Source organism: Equus caballus, chromosome 25, assembly GCF_041296265.1.
Source record: "Equus caballus isolate H_3958 breed thoroughbred chromosome 25, TB-T2T, whole genome shotgun sequence".
Lineage (NCBI taxonomy): Eukaryota > Metazoa > Chordata > Mammalia > Perissodactyla > Equidae > Equus > Equus caballus.
Genome location: NC_091708.1, coordinates 28,991,069 through 29,018,811, shown reverse-complemented (window position 1 = coordinate 29,018,811; position 27,743 = coordinate 28,991,069). Strand labels below are relative to the sequence as shown.

General features: G+C 45.6%; 1 protein-coding gene across 1 annotated transcript in view; it reads right to left on the bottom strand.

Annotated features, from left to right (window-relative positions):
* PAPPA (pappalysin 1) overlaps positions 1 to 27,743 on the bottom strand; it is a 236,685-nt gene that overhangs the window by 48,948 nt on the left and 159,994 nt on the right. Inside the window, exons 11-15 of the mRNA XM_023628753.2 lie at positions 16,869 to 16,982; positions 15,787 to 15,922; positions 13,222 to 13,435; positions 4,100 to 4,268; positions 1,731 to 1,914 (exon numbers count right to left, since the gene is read on the bottom strand). Coding sequence (XP_023484521.2) covers positions 1,731 to 1,914; positions 4,100 to 4,268; positions 13,222 to 13,435; positions 15,787 to 15,922; positions 16,869 to 16,982 — 817 coding nt within the window. The remainder of the gene's footprint in view (positions 1 to 1,730; positions 1,915 to 4,099; positions 4,269 to 13,221; positions 13,436 to 15,786; positions 15,923 to 16,868; positions 16,983 to 27,743) is intronic.

The window sequence follows — 27,743 nt, the reverse complement described above, 5'->3', positions numbered from 1 at the left end:
GAAGCAATGGCAGACAAGTCTGAATCACTTTGATTAAGAATTATTATTAGCCACAATGAGGGCTGTAATAATCAATGCTAATTTATACACCTCCTTTTCTCAAGAGCCTCTGATTGAGAACAGAAGCGTGATTTCCTAGTCTGGAGTTGTTAACATACCCCACATCTGGGCAAATAGGGCCAAGTGAAGGGTCCAGATAGCCTGACATTTGGGGAGGGTGGTGGTTACAATTTCCACTGGTCTCTTCACCTCTCTCCAACCTATATCCTTACATTAGCTCAAAAGAAATGTCTACAGTTTTTTAATTAAAATTTTCCTGGGTTAAAAATGAGGAGAACTAAGGGATGCATCCAGGAATGCTTCCTGCTTTTCTTTTGGGGCAGTTTAGTGAGACTGTGGGTCTTCCATTCATTTCTTAAAAGAAACATTTTCTCAGGTGTGACTTTCATCAATTTATGCAGCCATCCAGTCAATACACTTTATGGAGTCTTACTATGTGCAGGTCCTGGGCCTGCTGACAGCAATGTGAAAAGGGATTAGACACAGCCACTGCCCTCCAGGGACTCAAGTCCAGTATCTTTTGAAGCTCTGTATTCCCTTGAAAATTTGGGGAAACTATTGACTCTCTCCATTCATCAAAATGCCTGAAACTGATGAATATATAATATTGCATCTAAGTTTCAGGGAATTTACAGACCTCCCTCCAAACCACTCACACCTCACAGAAGTGCACTCATTCCCATCCGATAGAATGACGGACCCCAAGGTACGACCCATGCTTGAGAACAGAGCCACAGCTCAGAGTCTTGAGGGAGATAGCATTCTTGAAATCTGATAAGGGGGCAACATTTCCTCTGATAAACCAAACCCAGGAGTGGTTCTTGGCACCTCCAGGAACTGGGTATAACATCAAAATCCAATACTTGACATCCAATTCATCCTGATAATGGTGCTAACTTGCTCAGTGGTTTTGTACAAGGTCTTTCCTTCCTCTCACTGGATGTCAGTTTCCCCATATTTCCAATAATCAGTTATTCCTGATGAGCTCTAAGAGCCATTCTAGTCCTGATATTCTAGGACACCCAAGCCAGCCTCTCACTCATTTCCAAAATTTGGCCTCTTCTCCAGTTTGCCAGACTATGTCTTTCTCACCTTAATACACAGGAGATCCCAGTAAATGCTTCCTGTCCACACCCGCTCCTCTATCAGTTAGCCCTTACTAAGGTGTAGCAGTTGGCTTTGGAGAAAGACAGACCTGGGCCCCAATGTGGATATCACCACTAATAGTGTGGCCTTGGATAAGTTCTTTATACTCTTTGAGGCTTGATTTCCTCCTCTTTGAAAATGGGAATAATAATATTACTTACCTCTCAGGCTTTCTGGGCCATAATCCTATCCAGTGAACTAGTCACATCAGTTCCAAATGTTACTTTCTTATAATCTTCTGTTTCTTCCTTCCTCCCTCTCTCCCTTCGTTCTTCTCTCTTTTCTTTTTCAAGATTTGTAAGATTTTGGAGGAGATTTCATTGTTATACTTACACATACTCTACTTTCTCCTTAGCTGCATAACAGGATAGTTTACGTAAATACAATTGGTGGAAAGAAATCAAGAGAATAGATAAAACCTCTATCCAACCTTTGGTGTTTGAGACCCAGAAGGAGGGCCTGAAAGCAGCCTCTGGCTTCCCACAGAAGAAGCAGGGCAAGCCAAGCCAAAGGGCCCTCGATACCTTTCAACTGTGCTGGGTGACGGCACTGGAAGGAGCATTTGCTGCCAAAGGTGGTACCCTCAAGACAGGAGAAGGAGGCGGCATAGACATGATGCTGGTCCGGGATGCCACAGTCAACTGGCTCACATGCCACCTGCTTATTCCACTTGCCCTCGGCACAGGTCACTGTGACGCTGGGTCCCGTCTGAAAGACAGAGGCAGGCACAGTGAGGAGGCAGACCTAATCTCAATGTAGGGAAACACCCATTGCCACCAGGCCACAGCTCAGAGTCTTGTCCAGGCACTAGGAGACCAATGCTTAGTGTTTACCTTTAGCTCACTTTTAGTGATCCCAACGACTGTTTGAATTAGGTATTTTAGTTTCCATTTTACAGATGCAGAAATTGTGGCACAGAGACATTGTGGTCAGCTCAAAGTTACACAGCTGAAGAGAGGATAAGTGGGAATTGAACTCAAAGGCTATGCTCTTAACTACCATCCGTGGAGTCTCCCAGATCATTATTTCTATTGTATTGATGAGAATCTTGAGACTCAGACCTCTCAGGGACTGATGATTTCTTTCACGAAATAGCCTCTGAAACGTGGCATAACAGTGGGACCCTGGCTGTTGATCTTTGTCTCTTTTCTTGGCTCTGGAGGGGGTTATAGGGAGCCTGTCTTAGAGTGTGGCACAGAGTGGACATCGCCCTGAGGTATCAGAGACCTGGATGTTTGTCCTCTGTCCTATGAGACCATGCGCAAGTCCCTTTCCCTATTTGAGTTGCCCATTGGCACTGAGCCCAAGGATTGCTCTAAGAGCCATTCCCTACTATGAGATTTGATGGTTCAATAGTTGAGAGAGGTAGACATGAAGAAGGACAAGGCTGGGAAAAGTGAAAGTGAAAGTGTCGGCAGAGATTTGAACCTAACTAGAAGATGGCAGAGCTGTGCAAGTGGAAGGGCTAGGCCATGCTACAGAGCCAAGGGAGGCACAGTCATGGGCAGCTCAGAGGCTTCCATTCAAGCAAGAAGTTGCCAAATCCTAGGGGATGCCAAATGTTGATCTGGGATTTTAAAAGCAAAGGACATTTCCCCCATCTTAAGCATAGATCAAAGGGAGTAGAGGTTCTCACTGCCGAAACAGCCTAGTTATTTCCACAGGAGTTCAAACCTGCTGTGTCTGACACACAGAAGTAGGTGTCGAAGACAAGCAATCGAGGGCCCAAGCGCTCCCCAGTGGGACTCTGTTCAAGTCCAGAAGCTCTGTACAAACAGGCGTTCCCAGCAACAAAGAATGTGCCCTGTGTGCTTGCAGCATGATGGTGAAGTCAGCTGGTGGGACCCTGGAAAAGGCTGCATCTAATGACGGCTCTGGAATCCTCAAATCTCAGGGTTTCACTGCCACTTTGCCCCCCTCCCTCATGCCTGCCTGAGACCCCACAGCAACATCTGGCTGAAGGAACATTCTGCCACATCTCAAATCCGCTCACTGCCACTACTCTCACGCAGGACATAGGGGCAGGAAGGGAAGCCCCTTGGTGAGAAAGAGCATGCTACAGACAGAGAATTTTCTTTTTCTGAACTCTCCCAGGTAATGAAGCTGGAGAGGCAAGCAAGGTCCACTGGTGCAAGGCCCTTTTATCTTGGTCAGGAAGTTTGAAGTTTATCTTTAGGGGAACAGGGAGCTGACATGGTCAGATTGTGGTTGATAAAGATCCTTCTGGCTGCCCATTTTAGTGTAGCTCAACATATTTTCCCCTTCTCCCCAACACACATCCCTTTGCCCATCTGTATAGTTCTCAGTTTTCAACTCACTTCCTCCAGGGTGTTTTCCTGGAATCCCCCTGTGCTTCCACAACAGCCTACACTTCCCTTTAGGGTGTTTATCACATGGTGAGGTCATTGCTCATTCACTGTCTGCTCTCCATCACGAGGACCTATGCTCCTTGAGAGGAAGAACTAGGTTTATCTTAGTGACTGTTTTTCTCTAGCACCTAGTACAGCATCTGTTTCCCAATGAAGGGATGTTTTACAGTGAATGAATGAATGAACACCTCATTGACAGAGGGCTCGCCTCTTCCTAAAGCAGCCCATTCAATTGTAGCAGAGTTCTGACTGTGAGGGTTTCATTCCAAAATGATCAGCCCATGGTTTTCCAGATTTGCAACCTACACAAAGACTCTGATACCTGTTGTACGGAATACTACTCTGCCAGTGAACCATTGTCTTAGAAATGATGGACTGATTCATTCAATCAGCACATATTTACTGAGCATCTACTATGTGGCAGCACTGTATTAAGGGCTGGAGATTTAGCAGAGAACATACTTAACACCCTGTCAGCCTTTCCTGGGCTGGAGAAGGGCTCTGAGCCCAGCACCTGTGCACACCTGGCTCTTGATCAGCTCATCATCCCGCTGTATCTGGAGCACGTAGCCTGTCCGGCAGCTCACAGTACACTGGGCACCATGGTAGCGGTCACTGCTGGAGCAGTTGAGAGAAGCATTCTCCACAGCCAGCTCTGGGCAGTCAGTGGCCTCACATGCAAAATGCACACAGCTGAAAAGGAAAGGAAGAGTGGGTGAGAGGGAGTTTTCTTGTAGGACCACTGTACTCCAGCTGGAAGATAAAGGCTAATGGCTTTTTCTCTCCAAATTTCCAGGAGGCCAAGACTGAGGAGAGGAAGAGGTACTGGCTTTGGTGAAGACGATTCTGGAGGCAGTGATCAAACTTTATGATTAAGAGCACAATTTATGGAAACAAACAAACCAGGGTTCAAATCCTGCCACTTGAAAGTTATATATGTTATTAATCTCCAAAGCTTGCAGAACCTCAGCTTTTCCATTTGTGAAATAGGGATCATTATGATTACAGCAAGTATTCACTGAGTTTCTTATCTGCCAGGTACTGAGTTGAATGAAAGCCTCTTCATATTTTATAAAAGTATTCACTTCCAAGGGTCGTCATGAGAATTAAACCAGATAGCTAAGGAAAAGCAGAGAGCAGAATTCCTGGCACACAAAAGCACACAATAAATGGTAGCTAATGGTATAAATAAATTTATGCTCTATTACCTAGAAGCTGTGTAACCCTGAGCAAGGAACATCACCTCTCTGAGCTTCAGTGTACTCTCAAATTTGGCCAACTCATCGGGTCATGAGACTCAACTGAGGTGTTGAATGTAGAAGTCTTTTATAAACTGTAAAGTGATTTATGAATTGTTAGTAAAGTTGTACAGAGATCCTGCCTTGCATCTTGCTGCAGCTGCCGTTCCAATCTCCCTGCCAATGTGAATTCTACCCATTCTTCCAGTCTGAGCTGCATGTAAATGTCTACAGGAAGCTTTACGGGGTCCCCAGGTGAGCTCCCTTGCAGGCTTTCTGCCCTCCTTTCTGTAACACCATTGCCTCATGCTTCATGCATTGAAAGCACAGGTCCTGGGTGTCCACCATGTGCCGGAATATGTGCTAATCCTTAAGGAAATGGAAACAACATAAAACCCCCGTGCTTAGATGATCTTTCCCCTTATAATATCGTTACACAGACACTCAGTAACATTAGTGACTATTCACTGATTGCTTTTATACATGAGCTCACTCCATCCTCAGAACAACCCTATGAGCTAAGTGTTACTCATTTTACAGTTGGAAAAATCGGGACCAGGGAGATCAAGTTACTTGTTGAAGTTCCCACCCAGATGTGTGACTCCAAAGTCCTTGTTGTTAACCTTGCCCCACACCTGGACTAGAACTTCCCTGAGGGTAGAGATAATGCCTGTTTCATCTTGGTATACTTCTCATTGCAATAAAAATGCCTTGCATCTAGTAGACAGCAGGAAACAAATGGCATAGTGTCTCGCAACAGCTCTGAAGCACTCTACAGAGGTTGAGGTGTTGATTCCAAACACTGAAAGCTTCCAGGGGGTAATTTTCTCTACCTTTTGCATCTCTGACTCTGTCTACCCCAACACCTGGCATACAGTGTGCACAAACAGCTAGATTTGCATCCACAGCCGCAAAACTTTCATTTTCCTGTTTTTATTTAGGAGAGAGGGAGCAATTGGTGGCCCAACCAGCTGATGAAGAAATTTCCAATTTTTTTTTCTTGGTGCCAGTCTCAGGATACCCCGCTGAGGGTTTTATAGGAACATGGTTACTCATCCTCACGCTCTCTCCCCTGCGCAAAAGGATGGTGAGAATTAAAGTGGGGAGGGGGAGCTGAGGAGCTAAAAGCCTCCAAAACACATCACCAACAAATTCACTTTTAAAAATCCTTGGAAAAGGGCAAGTTTTTGATTGAGGTCTCAGACCTGCACTGATGTGGGCTCTGCACTCTTCACATACTCCCCCTTCCGAAATGCAGGGCAGGCAGGAATAGGTGACACTTGCTGAGATACTCCCATTCTCTGCCCTCCTCCTTGCTCCTGACAGCCTCGGCTCTGCGCCATGTGGAGACCTCGAAAAGACTGCAGCTGTAGAGTCAACTTAAGGGCTTTGACACCAAACAATGCATCTGTTCGCATTGTGCAAGCACTGGGGGAAAGAGCCACATGGTTCCAATTTAAATAGATTTACTCTGTAAGCTACCAGCTTCCAGGCTGGTCTTTTGACCTATGCCTTGAATTTGGCCATGCTCACTCCGCACTCCCAGGAGGCCCCTGGGCTCCCATCTGATGGCGACCCAGGGGGCTCTGGGAGCCCCTTCAAAAGACAAGGACTCTGGGCTTCTCTGGGGTGTGGGGCCATTGAGGTACACACAGCATTCTCCCCAAACCCCCATTCTTTGCACATTAATGTTCTTCTTTATAGGGAAAGGATACACTGAAAAACTTGATTTCCTAGAATAGAAAGAGCACAGGGTTTGGCAGTGGGGCAAGCTTGGGCTCCAGCCCCAGCTCTGCCATTTATCAGTTGTTTGACCTTGGAGAGTTATATAAAACTCTGAACCTCAGTTTCTCCATCTGTAAAGTGGAAGTAAGGAAATGATTTGTCTCTCAAGATTGTCAACAGGGTGACATGTCAGCCAGTCATTCGTCTATTCAACAGACTTTGCCTGGGGGCCTTGCCGAGTAGCAGACACTGTTCTAAACATCAGCAACACAGAGATTCCTGTCACCTGTATATTTGAGGAGGGAGGACATATGCCAAAGAAAAGTAATAAATGAGCCCATTTCAGAGAGTGATATGCACAGTAAGGGCACTAAAACAAGGTGAAATTATAGAGGGTGACAGAGCAGGACACATGTAGTGAGGGATCCAGTGGAGCCTCCATGAGGAAGGGATATACATCTGAACTAAGACCTGGATGAAATGAAGGGATCAGCCATGCAAAGGTTTGGGGAAGAGGGAAACTCAGGCAGAGGAAGGAACAGGTGCAAAGGTCCAGGACAGGATGGGGACCAGCGTGTTTGCAGAACAGAAAAGCCAACACATGAGAAATGCTTTGGAAACGATGAAACTCCATGAGAAGGTAGTCTCTCTACTCTCGCTCTTTCTACTGTGGAAGGAAAATATTCCCTGGGCACACGGGTTACCTGACCTAAAAGTTCCATGGTCAAGTGAATAGGGTAGTGTTGATTGGAGAGACCAATCAGCTCTCTTTATTGCAGGACTTCTCAGAACCTTGAGCATTCTAAAGCACACTATGGATTTCCAGAAGGGGCCAAGGTGCGTATCATTTTCCAAACTCTGACAACCTTTTTTCTTTGGACATTTCTTAAGACTAGTGTCCTCCAGAACAGACTTTGGGGAGTGAGGCATGTCTGCTTTATGAGCACATCTGTCTGCACCTGGCTTACAGGCTTGAAAACAGGAAGAAAGGAGGAAAGGAGGTAATATGTGCCAAGCACTGGCCACTGCGTTTTACCTCCATCATTTTATTTGCATTATAGTGGTAACTCCTTGAGGTACTATTATGACTCCTATTTTCAAGAAGAGGAGACTGAAGCTAAGGGAGTTTCAGTCACTCGCCCAAAGGCACTCAGCATGAACAGAATTCCAATGCAGCTCTGTCGGTCCCCTAAGTCCCTGCTCTTCTCTTTGCCTTCCTGTTAGTTGGAAAGGCCTGTGTGAACACATTGTCCAGAACTGATAAATATTACTCCAACTGGTGCTCCCAAATAACTCCCTGACACAACCTTGTCATTTCTGAGACACAAAAATCAAAACAAGGAAAACAAAACAAAAGAAAAGCCTCTGGCTTCTTAAAAAAGAAAATGAGGGAAGTATTTATTACCAGTGATGGACGGTCAATAAGAAATAACAAAAGAAGGAAAAAATTAAGACATTTCTCAGAAGGAGGAAAGTGGCAGACTGGAGGGATGGGAGAAGGGACACAGGTGATTTGATCTATGAAAAAAGATGGGCAAGGGCCCACCAGAGGCATAATGGTTAAGTTCATGCACTTCACTTCAGTGGTCCGGCGTTTGTAGGTTTGGATCCCAGGCATGGACCTACACACCACTCATCAGCCATGCTGTGGCGGTGTCCCACATACAAAATAGAGGAAGACTGGCACAAATGTTAGCTCAGGGACAATCTCCTTCAAGCGAAAAGAGGAAAATTAGCAACAGATGCTAGCTCAGGGCCAGTCTTCCTCACCAAAAAGAAAAAAAGAAGAGGTGGGCAAAGGTAGAGATGCCCCCAGATGCAGAGCTAATCAGATACTTAGGGATTTTCTTTTCTTCTTATATATATATGTTAATTTACTTACAGATTCAAGTTCCATAGAGAGGTAGATCCTTAAGTGATCCAACAGCCAGCCCCCCAACTGCTACCTCCACTGTCAAATGAAATGGCCCCCAATCATGTATAGCAGAGGATACCGAGATAGGACTCCACCCAGGACACACAGGGCTAGCAGCTTAAGGGCTGATGAGGGCTCTACTCCTGGTTCTGTCCCTTGGCTCATGGCTTGACTCCAGTGGCCTGCTACTTAGCTGCAATTATGCCATAGGGAAGTAGAGATAGTAACAGGCAGATTGTTTAGAAATCATTCTGGGCTGCTCAGATGGGGACAGCAAAAGAAGAGCATGCTCAACACTGGAGAAGGAAGGGAAAATGCTCTTTGCACAAACACTGCAGGGATCACTTGGGAAGAGAGAATGAGGAAGAGTTATCAAGATAGGACTCATTTTTCTGCCCGGAAATGAGGCGACTGGGGGAAGGGATCCTAAAAGGCTCTTCCACCCTGGGATTCTAGAGGCCAGTGATGTGGTAGGACTTAGGTGAGATTTTGTAGAGTGGTGATGCAAGGTCAGCAGCCTACAGGGTCCAGGCAGATGATCTGAATGGCAAAGTGAGCTGAGAGGCGCATGCCCAGTGGGAGAAGTTCTCACTCTAGTCTGAGGTTGTCTAGTGGGACTGAGGGCCTGGTGTTTCCAAGTCTTCTGATGTCTTTAAGAGGAGGAAGAGTTCTGGTTTTTAATATCAACTCTCTTGATACTTAAATGTTGGCAACTAGTTAAAGAAAATAACTAATGAGGGCCAAACAAACACAAGCTGTTTGTGGCCTAGTCTGGCCTGTGTGACAGCAGTCTTGAAACTTCTGATGAAGAGGAAAGAACTCTGCCCTGGAAGTCCTGAGAACTGGATTTGAATGCTGGTTCTGCACCTAATGGACTAGGTGACTTTTGGAGACCCACTTTCCTTGCCTGGACCTCAGGTTTCCCATCCTCAAATGAGGATGAAGAACCAGAGAATCTCTTGGAGCCCTTCCAGCTCTCAGAGATCACGGTTTTATGGGGACAAAAATACAGAGGCATATAATTTCAGAGCCCTTTGGATTGGGAAAAAAATAGACTTTGAGAATCCCAAATATTGACGAGGATATGGAACAAGAGGAACTCTGATAGAACACTGATGGGGGTGTGGAGAAAAGTCAGGCAGTATCCAGTACAGTTGAAAATACATATATACTTAAGCACAGCTGTCCCATTTGCAGGTATATCCCCCAGACCAGTGACTCCCAACAGATGTTCTAAAAAGTGCTAATCTTTTTGTGGGCTGGAGATGTTGGGTGAGTCTGTGGGCAGCAATCTCAAGCCTCTGGTTTCTGGCCATGAGAAGCTTCATTATGGGCTGCAATCTTATATATGAATTCCTTTCTATTCACCTAATGGGATATTCCACGTGTGGGCTCCTATCCATGCTCAGACTCTCCGAACTCTTGGCTCCAGCCTATAGGCACCCCCATCCCCACCCAAAGTTTAAGTCCACCCCAGCTGAAAGGAGTTAATCTAGTCACATGAAGAATGTATTTCCTCCTAAAGCTGACCTTCTAAAAGCTAGCCCCCTATCACAACTGCCTTTCTCTGGATGGGCTGGAAAAGTGGGAAAAGTTTGAGGTAGAGGAAGAAAAAGTGCAAAAAATAAAAGGAGTGGGAGGAAGGAAAGAAAGAATGGAAGGAGGATGGAAGCAAGGAAAGAATTGAGGAAGGATAGAAGGAAGGATGGAAGGAAAGAAATTAATTGTCTAAACACATGGCCCACTGAATTTTATAACAAACTTCTCAATCTCTCTTTAGAACCATAGGATAGATAGAGGTGGTGTGTGTGTGTGTGTGTGTGTGTGTGTGTGTGTGTGTGTGTGTTACACACACTGGAGCCTCAATTCATGATTGTTGCTTTTCTCATTGAAGAAGCCTCTTAACTTCCCCGACCACCATCACTACACCCTCCCCCTTATCTTTCCCCTTTCCTCTAACTTGGTGTGGAACTCGGATTTGGCTAGAATTCCACAACTGGACCTCTCTCATTGGAAACCTGATCCTGTTTTCTTGGGACTCTGAATTTATTCCAAGTACTGCACCAGGACTGGAGACCCTTGAATCTAGGTCAGAACACATGGCCTGAATTGATTTTTCTGTAGTGGTGCTTCTCTCATGGCAGCCCACTAGAGATCACACTGCTCTCAGGAGAAGAGAAAGAAAAGGAGGAGAAAGGAAAGGGATGAGAGAGGAGGGAGGGGTAGGAGATGGAGGAGAGGGAGAGGAGGGGGAGGGAGGAGAGGAAGGCATGGTGGGGGCGTGGAGAGAGCCCCTTTCACTACCTGGGAAACAGCTGAGAGTAAAGTTCCTACTACAGGGATGTAGGGATGTTCCTACTACAGCCAGCTGACTCTGTGCTATAAAAAGTGACGATATTTACCTTGGTGTTTTGCTAATGAAGAAAAACATCCCGTGGCTTTTTATGGTTGTTGCTTATTTTTCTTTTCTTTCCTCCTGCTTTGTTTGTTTTAATGCATTTACACGTTTGCACAGTCCTGCCTATTTGGGTAAATGCCTCTTTAGCTCCCCAGGAGTAGCTGCCATCTTTTCCTCCCCTGGACCACTGAGGAGCAGGTCCTGCAGCCCTGGGGGCTCAGCCTGTCCCAGCCAGGTCTAAGCTCAGGATCAAGCCAGCCGAGGCCCTCAGGGCTGCATCTCCATCACTTTACTCAGTTTCACTGACTAAATGCTCACATGTGAGCAGCCATGAAAAGTCCCCTTGTCTCCTAGATGTGCCTGGCTCTGGTGAGCAGAGCATGGGTTTTAGGGGCAGACAAAGCAGGGTTTTGCCTCTTATTGCCTAGAAGACTTTGACTTACTCCCTCTGTCCATACCTCACAGGACAGGTGTGATAATGAAATAAGACAAAGAAATAAGATAATAAAATAAATGTTGGTCCCTTCTTCTTCCCTCTCACCACTCCTAGCTCTTGAGAATCTCAGACTGTTAGAACAGGAAGGAACCACAGAAAACATCCAATCCATCATCATCATTTTATAGATGGGGAAACTGAGGCCCACAGAGGAGGAGAGCTCACAGTCATGCAACCAGTGGAAGTCAGGGCAACACTTTGCCTGTGATCAATGTTCTTCCATAACAAGTCAAAGAACTCCACAAATACTTATTGATTGATTTGTTTCCAAGGTTAAACACTTCTTATTGTTTACTTCTGGCACAGGAACTGTTAATTAAGGATTCAAAAAAGTCAGCGCTGGCCTCAGTCAACTTGTGGATGGTCCAGGCAGCTGGTGAAGGATGGGAAAGCACTGCAGAAGAGGTCTGATGGATTTGCATTTTCCATCAACATTGTTTCCCTGGGTTCTGAGAATTAACTTATTTTTATAGTCTGGAGAGCCAGGGACGAAAAAGCCCTCTTAGGGTGAAATACAACAATGAGTGATATTTAAGGAGCTCTTTTGCCTCTGAATGATTGCGACAGACTTTGCACAACAGAAGCTAGAGACAGTGGGTGCAAAACAATGTGGGTTTTGCAACCATCTTTTGTGTCCTCTGTGGTAGCAGGGGCATGGGAAAGGCTGGTGTGCCCCCTCCCCACTCATCTTGCCTCTCCTTGCTCCCAGGTAGACAGGCCAGAGCTGAATGGCCTTTCGGGGGCCTCACTCTGGGGATGCCCACCAAGACCCTAACTCTTTCTTTCTCCTTCTGGATCTCACTAAACAAACTGGAGAGCTGCTGTGTGACCCTGGACCAGTCCTTCTCCTTTTGGGGCCCTGGAATTCTAGAGAGTGACACCAAAGTTTGGACGCTCTGGGCATACTAGATGATTTCTGAGGCACCTTCCAGCTCTAACTCTAAGAACTTCATGCAGAATTCTGTGCAGAGAAGGACCACCATCATGTCAGAAAGCAGCAATAAATATTCTTTACTAATACACTATCTTTGGACAGTGTCTAATAATCTGCAAGAGCACTTTCATTTACAGCACACCATTTTACCCTCACAACCACCCTATGGGGTCGATATCATCATCTGCTTATTCCAAAATAGAAAACTGAGACTCAGAAAAATGAAGTGACTTGTTCATGGACACACAGTCAGGAAGGGGTGGATTCAAACCCAAGTAAAAGTCCCATCAAAGCTCATATTCTTCCCAGGAAACACTATCCTCTCTTAGCTCCAAACTAGGTGCATTAACAGTTGCCAGATCAAAAGCACAGATGGAGTGATGTTATGCAGTTAACAGACAGACTCCTGGACCACTGGGGGGATCTCAGGAGCTAGAGGAAGACATAGAGATTTACCCATTACTGAAATACACGGTGGTCTGGGATGAAGCAAATACCAGTCCCCCACCATCCCCCTAAATTTAGGAGGGCTATATTTCCTGCTGGTGCTACTTAGGAAGCAGAATGTTCCAGTATTTCAGAGCTGAAAGAGAGCTAATCCACCTGTCTTTTCTTTATCCAAATGAGGATGCTAAGGCCCAGAGAGGGAAAGTGATGTTCCCAGGACCCCCCTGCGAGCCACTCTCAGCTTTGGGACTGCAAGCCAGCGGAAGGAGGTCCTATTTCTGCCACACATTCCTGCCTCCCTCCATCACCCCTGGAATTTAGAGATGTGTGGGCCTCTGAAGCCCAAAGGCAGAGCCTATCAGAGGCCTGAGGATGCAGAAGGGAGAAGCACACAGACTTTTTACAGCAACACACATGGCTACCCAGTTTCAGAATTCCTCCATCTCCACTTGCTACAAAACAGCCCAGGGCAAGCAGACCCAGGGTGCCTTACCTCTGCTCGGCAGAGCTGTAGGTCTCCCCTCTCTGGCAGCTGCTCAGGGTGACGGGGTCAAAGTTGTCGAAGGAGCGGAGGGCCACCCCCGAGATGGCGACCAGGGGTGAACTGAAGCTCACACGTACCGCCTGGCTGTGGTAGAAGGGCTGGCTGAGGTCATGGACCACAGGGATAATCAGGGGATTGTTCCTGCAGCTCAGGACATGGAGGCCTGTCAGGGGAGACAGAGGGCCGAGGGGCCAGGCTCATTACTCAAGGCCAGTCACGCCCTCCCCAATGGGCCCTTCCCGAAGCCCCCAGACCCTTTCATGTCACTGCACAAAAGCACCATTGGGTGGCCAGTGGGGATTTTGAGTTTGATTGAAAGTTTCTTTGTCTGCCTTTTTCTCTTAGTTCGAAATCTTTCCAATCCTCTTGCCTCCCTACCCCCTAAGCTTTCCCTTCACCTAGCGCCCACAGCCCCTTTCCCTCCCCCAAAGGGCCACCCCTTGGCCTGCCAAGCATCACTGGCCCTCACCTCCCTCCCACATTGCGTTAGGATTTGATGATTTGAGTTGCTAGTTTTCAGGATGCCTTCCCAGTCAGACGATGGAAATAATTCACAGCAACAGGCCATTCCAGGGTAAAAAGCCCACTCTCCTTGGTAATCTGGGAACCTGGGAGCAGCCCTGTGAGCTAAGAACCTCTATGCCCATTCTGTAGAGATGAGAGTGAGAATCCTGGGTAGGATGTGGCTTCCCATAGGGACACAGAGCAACCAGCAATATACAGTCCAAGTAGAATGCAAGATTGCCTCACTCAAAAGCCCTGAGTTCTTTCTAGTAGAGGGAACAGGTCCCCAGGCTTTGAGAAGGAAGAGAGAGGGGCAGAGAGAAAAGGCACATCCGGAAGTAGAGGGAAGGGAGTGATGGCGTGGGATGGAATTCATGAAATGGAAGCTGGCTTTGGTGTTCCATGGATCTCATCAGTTCAAGTCTTGGTTTAGCCACTTCCTAATTATCTGACTCCAGCAAGCCTCTAAAACTCAGTTTCTACATCTAAAAAGTGGGATAATCCTACCTACGTCCTGGCAGGCCTGCTATGTGGGGACATGAAGCTCCCTCTTCTGTGGTCCCTTCTCTCAGAGCTGCAAAGCCTCTGCTGGAATGCCCGGATGCTAAGGACAAAGGACAGGGGACCCAGTGGGGAGAGACAGGCACGTGTGGAAGCTCCAGGCCTCAAGCAGTGGGATCTAAGGAGCTTGCTTCCCTGGAACCAGACTTTTCCCCACTCCGCTGAAATAACCTCTCCTCGGAGCCCTTTGCAATGCCAGGACAGCTATGAAAATATTTGCTTCTCACTTAGGGAAATTTCCCAGGAATCCAGATAAGTCCAGAGGGGTTTTCTTTCTCTTCCTTATTAACATGTTCCCCCTTGCCTTTAAAACTAACTAAATAAGTAAACATAAAAACAAAACAAAAAACCCTCCTTGCGCCCTTGGCTTCTGCTTGACCCTGAAGTGACCTTGCCTGCTTGCTTCCTATGGTCTTTGAAATGAGCTCCCTGAGGAATGGTGCAGGCACAGCTTTGAAGCCTGGACGTCAGTGTCGGCCTGGAATTCCAAACACCCGGAATGGCTGCCCAGAGGTATATTGGAAATGTCAAAGGGATAATAGGACTTTCTTAGTGCCAAGTCTTGTGCTAGACACAGTGTTAAGTCTCAGTAATATCTCATTTAATATCTCACTCTGACTGTGTGGCATCACCATCCCCACTGTGCAGAAGAGGAAAGCAAGATGCTGAGGGAAACAGTGTGAGGTCAAGAAAATCACTCAGGTCCTCAAGATGAGAGAGCAGCCGGGACAAGATTCAAACCTTGGCTTTCAGCTCTGGAGTCAGGGCTCTTTCCTCTTTGCCATGCACATATGGGTACGCAGAGGAGTGGGAGAAGGGACAACTCTGGCCCTTGACCACCCCTGGGCCCTGTGTTGGGGCAGCTTCTCAAGAGCTAGGACCTGATTCCTCACTTGCTTTCCTACTCCTGAATCCAACCTTTTCTTATTCCTACTCCCTTGGGGAAGTCTGGGGGTTGTGCTGGAGACATGATAACTACTTTGGGGGCATTCACGGACACCTCTTTCTATAGGATAAAGAACAGTGGGCTACGATCCCCAAAACCTGACCACTCTACTCTCTTCCTGGCTACTGCCATGCGACCTGAGGTCTCTCAATGCCCCTCTCTGGGTCTCAGGTACTGACACGTACAACGGGAAATGGCCGTTGCTCAGTCTCCTTCCCAGGGTCTTTCAAGGATCATATGTGATGCCTGAGGTTAAAGGTGTCTAGCTGAAGGGAAGGACTGAAGGGAAGACTTTGACATTGACCTCTTATCCCCAAATCTGCCAGACCCAGATTTCTCTGGGTATACAAACACATCCTCATTTGAAGGCAGCCAGAATGCCAAATAGAAGCGGGAAAGAGGAAAGAGAGAAGAACTCATTTTCAGCCAATCCTCACAGCCACCCATGGGGAGACACAGAAGCAGGCACCAAGAGCAAGCCATGCCCAAGGGAACATGCTCACCTAGATCGTGGCTCAAATCTTTGGTATCAAGCAGCTGGACACTGATGGTCTCCTGCTTTTGGTCCCCATAATAGGTCCCATCAGTCACCAGGTGAACAATGACAGCCGCAGCAACCATTGGCTGAGAAAAGTATGCCTGAAATACAGAAGACATGGGAGGGTATCTCATGTACTCAGTCATATGGTGGGGAAGCAGCCACAGGCTGGGGGTTTCTAGGAGAATTTTCCATTTCAGGAATTGGACGATTCATCATGGGCCCATGACAGGAACAGGAGGGCAGTGAAACCTCACAGTCAAGAGCACAGGCTCTGAGGTTGGAAACTCTGTTCCAATCTTGGCTCTGCTCTTTCTGAGTTGTGTGATGTTGAGCAGTGCTGTGCTGCTCTGGACGTAGGTTCCCACACCTCCAAGTGGTGGATTAAGTAAACAGCTACATCACAGGATGGCTATGAAGCTCCAGTAAGATAATGAGAGTCGTGTCTGGCACATACTAAAACCACAAAAAATGGTACTTATTATTATTCGCCACTCCTCCATGCCAACCTCTGTACTAGGTATCGAGAAGGCAAAGCTAAAGAAGACCTGGCCCTTGCATTTCTGTGGACTGTGGAGTTCAAAGTAGATCAGTGATATGCAAATCAAAATTCAGTACAGTGCACAATCCTTAGTCAGGAGGATGGACCCACAGACAGCTATGTAATACCATGCGACAAGTGCCAAGCAACACAGGCCCAATGTGTGCAGAACCAGAATGGAGAGAATAGTCACTTCCCTCTGTGGAGATCAGTAAAGACTTCAAGGAGGAGAAGACAATTTAAAAGGCCTTGAACAATGAATAGGAGGTTCCAAACAGATAAAAGGTATCTAAACTCTTTGCCAAAACTAGAGTGACTAGGGGCATTCCACAAGCAATTATGGGGTTCCATTTCAGGAAGCATCCTATTACTAAGTGTTTTGTTCCCCGTCCTTAGAATTAACACCCTCAGTGGGTAGACAAACCATCTTGAGAAAGGGTCATGGGAGTCGGTGCTTCCTGGGGGCCGCTGCTGGAGATCCTAAGGCTCTCAAAGCTTTGGCTTACCCAGAGCCAGAAAGTGGTCTGAGCCAGCTGGGAGTATGGGTAGCTGATGGTGCAGGGGTACCAGGCGTGCTGCGAAATGCCTTCACTGAGATCTATCACCTTGGTTCGACACACCTAGAAAAAAATAAAGAAAATAAAATATTTTAGAGGGTCTCAGCGGTCAAATGAAATTCAATTTGCTGAACTTTTACTATCCATCTATTTTGTTCTTGGCGCCCCAGGAGGAAACCAGGATCAGCAGACGAGAGTCTGCTTCAGGAGCCCACGTTCTAATGCAAAAGAGCGAGACCTTAATGCTGTTCAGTAAAGAACGGATAACATGTTTTGGTGGTAGAGGTGACAGAGAAATTCTTGTGGGGACAAATCCTGGAGGAGTTGACATTTGGGTCTGGAAAAATATGGTAGCGATAACAGGTATTGCAGGAATAGGGAACAGAGGCAAAGGCTCAGAGGAAAGCAGAAACCCAGAATGCTCAGGTTGTGATAAGCTGCCTGGCATTTTTAGAGCTTGGGGAAAGTGGCCAAAACAGAAAGTCAAGAGGTTGGATACCAAGTAGAATATTTTAGAACAAATCTGTAAATTGTGGTCAGAGCTATATTAACTACAGAGCAGAGCAAAGACTATGACAATATGAGCATTTGCTTCCTCCAAAGAAAATCTGTGTGTGTGTGCATGTGTGTGCATTGATATATATACACACATGCACACATTCATTCTCAATGATAGAGCTATCAAATGGTGTTAAAAGAAACACAAAGCAAGTATAGACAAATAGAGTTCTTCAAACTTAGGAGTTTCCTGTGTATCCAAATGTCATTTAATTCCTTAGTTCATTGGTTCATTCATGCATTGAAATAGTATTTATCAAGTAACTGCTATTTGCCAAGCCCTCTGGGACAAGATGGTGGACAAGACAGGTGCTAAGCAGCTTAGGGTGACAATGTATGCGGATATTCATCAAGTAATCACATATGCATACATAATCGTAAACTGTAGGGTAGAAAATAGAAAAGTGCCAGGATGGAAAAGGATAGGGACAGCTGAGTTGCTCTTGAGATTGGTCAGACATTTTGCAGAAGGTCATCTCAAATTAGTGCTTCGCTTCTAATCTCTAATGTGGCTCCCCTCTCAAAATTTCCTTGTGAATTTGGGCCTGTCATACCACACCTGCAGGTCTCAGTCTGCTCATCTAAAAAGTAGGGCTAAGGCTGACCTAGAGAATTCTAAGATCTTACAAGGTGAAAAAATAGAGATAATCTAATCTCCATCATACAAAACAAACATACACATGTAAAACAAACAAAAAAGGAAAGAAAAGAAAGGAAAAAAGAAAGAGGATATCCATGGAAGCAATATCTATAGAAGGAAAAGATTGGAATAGTTTATATGTTCATCTCTTGGGGAAGGGATGCATAAATATGATATACTCACATGATGTAATTCTATACAGCGAAAAAATATTAATAGGACAGAACTAGCTTCATATACAAGGATGATATTGAAAATATTTAACACCCGGTTCAGAATGGCCAATCAAAACATAAACCCTATGCATGAGTTCATAGACATCAACATGGAGAGATCACAGAATACAACATTGATGAAAAAAGGGAGAAAGTGTAAGTGTATAAGTACATTATGATGTCATTTATAAAAATCACACAAAGCCCAGGGATTCATAAGATGAGCGTGGAAGAATTAAAAATGGAGCAGAAAAGTTATACATCAAATTCACTAATCAAAGTCAAGCTAAAACACTTGGCATTGTAATCTACAATTGCAGGCACCAATGCTTTTTTCAAAATACACTTTTTGTTTTGGAGTAGTTTTATATTTACAGAAAAAGATAATACAGAGAGTTCCCCTCATCCAGTTCCTCTTAATATTAACATCTTCATTAGTTCATTCTTGCACTTTCAAATAGGGGAAGATAAATTGTTTAATCAACTTTGGAGGATCACACATTGTCACCCAGGAGCTTCTGCAATGGTGAGCTGGCTTGGATTTAAGAGACCTGGTTCTGGTCAAAACTCCCTCAAAATTTGATGTGTAATTATGTACTAATTACCTCGCCTCTTTAGACCCCAGTTTATCTTTCACATTTCAATGTTGGATTAGGTCATAGGTTTTCAAGGTATCACCTATGGATTCCTAGGGTTTCTTGAGGTGTCAGCCTAGGGGTCAGGATTGGGGAAAGTCTGTTTAGTTTCTGCTCCACTGTTTCAACCAGAGCATCTCCACTCATTTGTTTTATCTATCAAGCTGCCTTGCAATATTTCCTTTAAGAAAAAAGTTTCCCTGCTTTAAAAACACCGAAAAGTACTGTCATATACCACTTGATGTTTCAGTCAATGAAGGACCACATATACAACGGTATTCCCATAAGATTAGTACCATATAGCCTAGGTATGTAGTAGACTATAATACCATCTAGGTTTGTGTAAGTACACTCTGTGATGTTCGCACAACGATGGCATCGCCCAGCGACACAATTCTCAGAACAGAACCCCGTCATTAAACAATGCAGGACTATACTGAAACTTCCTCATTGCCAAAACTCCCCTTACCCTTTCTAAGAGGAATCAGTGGGTCCTGGGAATCCAATATACATTTCCTGAATGTTACAGGTAACTCCTTGAGGAGAGTAAAGGTGCCAAGAATCAACTATCTCATTTGCCAGGAATTAGGTGATGGCTTTAGTTATTCAAATATCTAGAAGCCCAATACCCAGGAGACCATGGGTAAAGCAAAACCACTTTAATGGGCTGGAAGACGTTTTCAAGTTTATTTATTTTTCTCAAAAACAACTGGGACAGAGCTTAGGCAGATCTGCCAGGGGATTGTGTTACATTTTACAACAGCGCAAGACTTTGCATAAACTATCTATGGCATTTGAAATCCAGGCCAGCAATTCGACATGTATCATTTCGGAATTCTTTCCCCTTGTGTTCTGAGCTGCCTGTCCCCCAGCAGAGCGTGGTGGAGCACATCTCTGGAGTGCTGGAGTCTGGGGTTTATCTCTGCATCTATAGCAGTCACGGTCAGAGAAGTCTCTGACATGAACAAAGCCCTCTTATTGCTTAAATACAAGTTCCTCTTATCTCGTCAGCTCTATCAGCACTAGACAGGGCTTTAGAGGACCACGCTGCTGTTATTTTATTCTCTGTTTTCCTATTTAGTTTTGTGTTTGTTTCAGGCTGGCTGCGATCCTGAGCAGGGACAATCAAAGCAGATCAGAGAGGAACAAACAAATCCGGCTGAACCTTTGCCCAAAGCCCCAGTTGATCTTAAAACCATCTCGTTCCTGGGGACTTGGAGGAAAGTTGCAGGGAAAAGGGGACGCAAACACTTACAAGCCGCCAGCTTTTATAGACCTTGCATGAATTTGCTCATTCAGTGGCCATTTATTGAGGACATATGGCGCACCGGCCCATGGCCACAACATTGGTCACTACAGATACAAGTGTGATCCCAAGGTGACTGATTCTATGGGGATGTTCTGTTTGCATCCACTCACTTTTTTGCACCTTACCAAAAGGCAAATCCAACTCTACAAAGCACTACCGAGCAGTGTAGATTTTCCTGAGCATTTTGTGAGGGAGCAAGCGGGAGAGTTACATCACACACTCCACGTGGATGCAAGCTCTCCCACTATCATCCTGAGCTCCTCTTCACTTATCATCTACCTTTCTCCAGTTTCTTCAGTGTCACTGGCTCCAGTGACCTTCCCAATCTCTTGCAACCTCTTGCCCCTTTCCGATCTCCACCTCTCTCAAATCTCCTGCAGAGCTATTCTGCTCTCCTTTACTCTTGCACACACAAACCCTTCTGATGATGCCAAGGGCTCTACCCAGACCCCCAGTCCCAGATATGTCGGGGGGTTGAACATAGTAATGTTTTTCCCCTCTCTGTCACACTGGTATGAACAAGATCTGCTCCCTCCCTTCACATCACTTACTGTCTTATGGAACACATCAAGAGTGCTCTAGAAACATCAGCAGCCTCTAAGCTTCAGGTTCCACTAGAGAGATAGAGTGGGTCTCCTAGAGCTCAAACCTTTCTCTCTGCCTTGCCCATGTTCACTGCAGTATTACTCACCATAGCCAAGATGTGGAAGCAACCTAAATGTCCATGAACAGATAAACGGATAAACAAAATGTGGTATATATACATGTAATGGAATGTTATTCAGCCTTAAGAAAGAAGGAAATCCTGCCATATGTGACAGTACGGATGAACCTTGAGGACATTATGCTTAATAAAATAAGGCAGTCACAAAAGGACAAATATTGCATGATTCCATTTATATGAGGTATCTAAAATAGTCAATTCATAGAATCAGAGTGGAATGATCATTGCCAGTGGCCGGGAGCAGGGAGTGGAATGAGGAGCTGCTAATCAATGGGGTAAAGTTTCAGTTAAGCAAGATGATTAAATTCTAGAGATGTGCTCTACATTATGCCTATAATCAACAATAATATTGTTGATTATCAGTCAACTGTATTGTACATATAAAAAGTTAATAGGGTAGAACTCTTGTTAAGTATTCTTATCACAATAGAATGAAATAAAACATATATTATTTTGAATGACGAAAATATTCATATTCACCAAACGAATGAATATAATAATTAATAAATGATCTAGTGAAGGGGGTAAAAAAAGATTCATATAATGTTGCTAGGCAAAGAACACATGTAGTTGGGCTGGCAAGAACTCTCAGTTAGGTCTTCTTGGGGTTGGAGGAGGGATTACCCCAGCATCTTCTTGATTATTTCTTGGACAGAGAAGTCTGTTCCATTTATAGTCAGCCCAGTTTACCTTGGGATACCTCCTCCCAACGGCCAGGGCAAGATGTCTGGCTGCACTTTCTCCCACTCTCTCCTCTAAGCAGCAAAGCTTCTAAGCTTTCTTATTTTAGAGTTTTAGAGTCGGAGGGACTTGAATAGATTATCTACTGAGACCGTTCCTTCTTCAGTGGCCAAGAGATTGTAGATGTCTTGCACACTATAAGACAGCAAGTAAGTGGCAAAATTATTACACAAATGCAAAATTTTCTGGTTCCCAGAAGTGATGCCCTTCCCTCACCTATGTTCTGCATCTTTTCAATCCTACCTTTGTGTCTAGAACTGTCTCCAGTGAGATTTCTCCTGTTTCCCCTGAGAATCCATGGAAGAAATAGACAGGAATTCTGGTGCCCATTCCATTCACTTCTCCAGAAAGTCCAGCCCTAGGTCTGATGGAGGCTGAGCAGGTCACTGTCTGTCACCCCCATCTTAGCACCTATGGGAACCAAGGGGCAAGTGACCACTTTTCCCCCTTAGTCTTGAGGGCGGCCTTTCACCTTTAGCACAATCCCTTAGGCTCTTCATCATCTTCAGAGATGTCTGTGCTTCCTTCAAATACCACCCATGGGAAATAGAAGACCTGGATCAGTTCTGTGTCACTTATTAGCTAGACATCTGTCCACTCTCAGTTTACCCCTCTGTGAAATGGAGTGGTTGTATGCAATGACCTCTGAGTGCCCCAGGAGTTAAAGACACCCACAGTAATAATATGCACCAAGGGTCTCACAGTCACAATATCATTTAATCCTCACAATGAGTCTGAGAGGCTGGACTTATCATCCCATTTTTCTGATGAGGAAATGAGGCACATAGACTTTAAACAACTCTATCAAGGTCACTGGCCCAGCTGCGTATGACAGCCAGAAGTTGGACTCTGTTCCCTCTGGTTCCACGTTCTGGGTACTATCATAAAGCACTATGATTCTTGCTTGTCTTGGTCAAAACCTCTGCTTCCTGTGATGGGGAAGAGGGCACCAATTACCACTCTCTTTGCCTCCAGTCACTCCACATGCTCTTCCTGCCCCAAAGGTCCCCATAATTAACTTTCCAAACTGAAAAACTGACCATATTGCCTTGCAACTTATCACCCCCTCCATGGCTGCCCATGGAACACAGGATGGAAAGCTTCCTAGACAAAGTTTACAAAGGCCTTCGGGAGCTGGTTTCAGCCGCATCCTCACCTTCATTGCCAGTTGCTCTCCCTCCCCATGCAGCAGGCAGGCATCCACAGATGTCCATGGTGGTGCTCCCTTCTCACTGCACGACTCTTTCTCTCACATACCGTGGACACCACCACCAGGATGCTATGCTCCGACTTCTCCTCACCCAACTTCCCTCCACTGCACTGGACTGCCCATTGTGTGAAATACTAGACACACTTCAAAGCCAGTCTCAAGTATCACGCCTCCTCTGAAAGCCTTTGCTCACCCCACAGACAGAATTAATTGCCCTCTCTTACGTGTCCATACAGTTCTTTATATATACCTCGGTCACAGCACTTGTCAAGTTGGATTATAGTCATTTAGAGCCCAATCTTCTCCCTTTAAACTCTGATGACTTCCAAGGTGAGAACCACATTTTATTTATCCTTAAATAAATCCTAGCAGATTGCCCAGCACACAGGACACAAAAGGTGTCTAGTGAAGAATGATAATAGCAGCAGCAGCAGAAGCAGATACCGAGTGCCCGCTTCATGCCAGGCACTGTTTCAAGGACTCTTTATGTATTAGATCGTGCAATCCTCACAACTCTGTGAACTAGATACTATTATTATACCCATTTTATAGATAAGGAAATTGAGGGCCAGTAATTTGCCTACGGTCACACAACCAGTTAGGAGAACCAGGATTCAAATCCAGGCACAAACTCAGCCCACACTCTGTAGATGTTAACTTGAAAATGGCCTGCCTACATCTCTCTCAGGGCTGTGATGGGGGACAGATGAGATTTTTCCTTGTTGCCTTCTCCTGGGGCTCCTGAATAGATGTTGCTTCAGCAGACCAAAGCAGGCCCTTACAGGTCTGCCTTGGGGTGGGGTGATGTGGTTGAAAAAACCCCGGATTGCCAGGCAAGGGATTTGCCTCCTAGAACTAACTCAATTACTGACTTCCTCTGGCACTCATCCTTCCCAGTTGTAGAAGGATAAAGTAAGATAAATCCCCAAAGGACTTTTGAGTTCTGACATTCTTCCAGATTTTGATTTCTAGCCTCTTCCTAGAGAACGCTGCTGAAGAGAGTGTTGACTTTGCAATGAAGTATGATCATCCTATCGGCCTCTGAGTCAACTCATGGATCCTATGTCGCTGATACTCTGAAGCAGAAGGCTAAGTTCACAGTCACCTTTTCTGTCTAAGACAACTGGAGGAATAACATAAAAGTTTACTGCAACAATTCCAGCAATGTGTTTTCTGCTTTGTTTTACTTTTTCTTTTCTTTTTAAGCATGCTGCAAAAGAGCTGGAAGTTCTTCCTCTAGAGCTTTGAGATCATTGGATGTTTGAGATGGGAGGCTGCTTAGAGATCTGATTCCAGCCATCACATCTGATAGATAGATGGGGAACAGAGCCCAGTGGGGAGGGGAGAGACTAGCTTGAAGGTTCACTGGGATGGGCCAGGATGTCTGGTGGTGACTGGGGATGCCCGGGCTGACAGAAACAGAGGCCTCTGTGGCCCCAGGACTGGGGGACTCTTATCCACTCTATGCACTACCAGCCACTCCATCCAGCACCCGCCTCCAAACCCTGCTCCGACTTTGCCAAAGACTGCTTTCAATTAGAGGAGTTAACAATGTCTTGCTTTCAAAGGGTTTTTAAAATCCAGTTTATCTTCCACCCACACACGATGTACACAAAGGAGGGGAGACGAAGGGAGAATGGGGGAGTGGGAGTTCTGGTATTTTCCCACACGGGGGAGATGCCATGAGGTTTCTATTGAATTTCACTTTTACAGATTTACATGTCCTTTGTCAATCACAGGAGGAAAGGAAGTCCTGGTCAAACCTCTAGCCCATCCTCTCCAATTTCTTCTTTCAACCCAAAGGGACCTGGGAAGGGCTTCATAGAAAAAGAGAGGAAAAGGAAAAGGGAGGGAGGAGAGTTGGGTGCATGCTGACAATGACAACACACATAAACGTACAAGCATATGCACACACCCGTGCACACACACATGCACTCTCCAGCCAGTGTTTCCAAATATTTCTACTTAGGCCACATTTTAATCTCAGGCTTGCAGGTCCAATGCCAAGTTACTGCTCCAAGAATTGCAAGGTTGCAAGAGGAGCTGAGTTCTTTGATATGAAGACTGAAGGAAGGAAAGCTCGCTAGGAGGCAGCGTATCAGGCCATGGCTGTAAAGGATCCTGAGAGACCAGGACACCGAGTGGCCCAGGTGAAATAAAGCCACCTCTGTAAAGCCGGCTAGGCTGTTCCTTACAGAACATGCTGCTCCCTCCTCAGTGTTCCCACTGGGGAGGGAAAGGGCACCAAGTCTTAAAGGTGGTCTACCAGTGTGTGCTGTCCACGTATTATCTCATCTGGCCCTCCTAATAACCCTGTGAATAAATGCTTTTGTCCCCATTCTAGAGATAAGGACTCTGAGGTTTGGAAGGCACTGGTCACTCCCCCATGGCTTAAGAGTCCAAGCCAAGTGACCTAACTAAGTCCGTTCTCTTCCCACCCCGTGGCTGGACTTCCTGATAACTCACAGTTGTACCCTTTGTGTAAGGCACTGCATTGTGGTTTCTTGTCTGTCCATCTGTCTCCATACATGAGCTTCGAGGACAGTGCCTGTGTCTGATTTATCTCTCCTTTTCATTGGTGTCTAATGCAGGTCACCAGGCGGGGCTCAGTGCATGTTGCCTATGTTGAACTGATGTGGCTTTTCCAAGGCTTTGCCCACAGTTCAAGAGTGACGCATTTGACCCAGAAGCCCAGGTTTCCACAGGCCTGGCTGATGTGTGGAGATGATAATAACCATGTAGTGCAGGGCAGGCACCATGAGACCCAGGATTTATTCACAAGCTTGAGAAGGTGTTACAGCCAGACTTGGCAATGACGCATGCTCACATGGAGTTGATATGGAGTTGATATACAATAAATATAATGATGACAATAATAACTGGTATTCACCACAATTTCTCTCATTGGTATAATGTACTCCAAGCCTGTTTGATTCCATTACTTCATTTAATCCCTAAAACTACCCTATGAAAAAGGTATTCGTGTTACCTCTATTTCCCAGATGGGAAACTGAGGCTGATAGCTAACAGGAAGTATAACGGCCCTTGAGCCCAGTGGACAAGATGAGGCATCAGAACTGCCATATGCTCATTTCTCACCCAGGACAGACATCATTAATTAAATAGTATATGCTGTTCCCCCAAGTGTAGACCTCTGCAACCATCTTAACAAACATCATGGTGAGCCACTCACAACTGGTCAGTATTGGCCCAGGAGAGGAATACATTATCAATCCTTGAACTTGGCTGTTAGCTCACTGAGGGCAAGAATGGGGTCTTGCTTGTTACGTCTTCAGTACTAAGAGCAGAGGAAGACTTAAAGTAAGCACTACATAAATATTAGTTGAGTAAAAGAATGAACTAACAACGATACCATTAAATCTGATTGATCCTTTACTATATATCAGGCTTCCTAAGGAGTGCTTCGCGTCTTCTCTCAGTTAATGCATCTATGAACACGTACAACCAAATGTTCCGATTCCAGGTCCACAGAGTCCTGTGGTCCGCTCCCACCTGGCTGCTTCTCCTCCCACTCCCACGCCCTTCCTGACTTCCTTCCTGCACCCCTCATTCCAAACTGACTCCCTGAACATAGAAAACATTAAGGGCAACTGAGGGTTAACAGACACACAGCACAACACACACACACACACCTTCAATCCCCTCCTCCAACCTCCTTTTTACACACTTAATAGCAATGAAAAAAAAAGGGAGAAAGAGAGGAAAAAAGACCAGGCTTTCTTTTCCCCGACCATTAGAAACAATTATCACTTTCCCCAGGCCTCCAGAGCAGCTCTCCTCTTTGATGCCTGCCTTAAAGAGATAGAGGGGCGGGGGAGGGGCGGACTGCCTTTCTTTCAATTTCAGGATTTATTATTTGGCATGGACAGACAATCAAGCAAAGAAGCATTTCCTGTGTACAAGGCAGAGTGATGCCTCCTTGCTTCCACTCAGAGTTCTGGAAATAGCAGCAGACCTGGGGGCCTCCACCCAGGAGACACTTTCAGATAAGATAACTCGGCATTCGATGCCTTCCAGCCTTGGGGCTCAGCTCTGGGGCGATTAGCACCTCATTGCCCCTGGGGTCTGTCCCTAACACATTAGGCATTTCACACTCCTTGGGAGTCTAATATTCTCCAGGCCTGCACCTCCCCACAGGTCTGGAATTCTGTGGTTTGGGGTGCAAACTCCTGGTCTGATCAAATGAACATGGAGAAAAAGCCTAAGCTTTCAAGGGCAGGGAATAAAGAAATCATTTAAGACATCACTGTGCTACAGCATACTAACATTTTTACAGGTGGGGAAACTAAATGTCTTAGAGGAGAAACGGTTCTGAATCAGAGAATCAATTCTTGGGGGACTACTCATTCAACTGCTTAATTTCACAGATAAAGGCTCAGGATTTCTAGGAGACAGCAATTGGATGTCACAACCTTCTTCTAAGGGAAAAATTTATGGAAGAGGCCTGAGAAGCATCCATGATGGTGGCAAAGCCAAAGTATTTTCTGGTCCATCATTTAAACCACTAACTGTGCTCCAAGTGCAGATCCTACATTCTCATGAGGCGGTATTATCATCCTCACTGACTGCAGATAAAGAGCCTAAGGTTCGGAGGGTATAAATCGCCACACCTGGCAGGAGTGGTGAAGTCTGGGTCTGATCGCTGCCTGTGTTACTCCACGTCTATCTCCTATTATGCAGAGGAGGAAACTGAGGCCCACACAGTGTGAATGGTGACTACAATGAGGATGGCGACAATAATGGTGATGATGAAGAGCACCCAGCTGCTTCT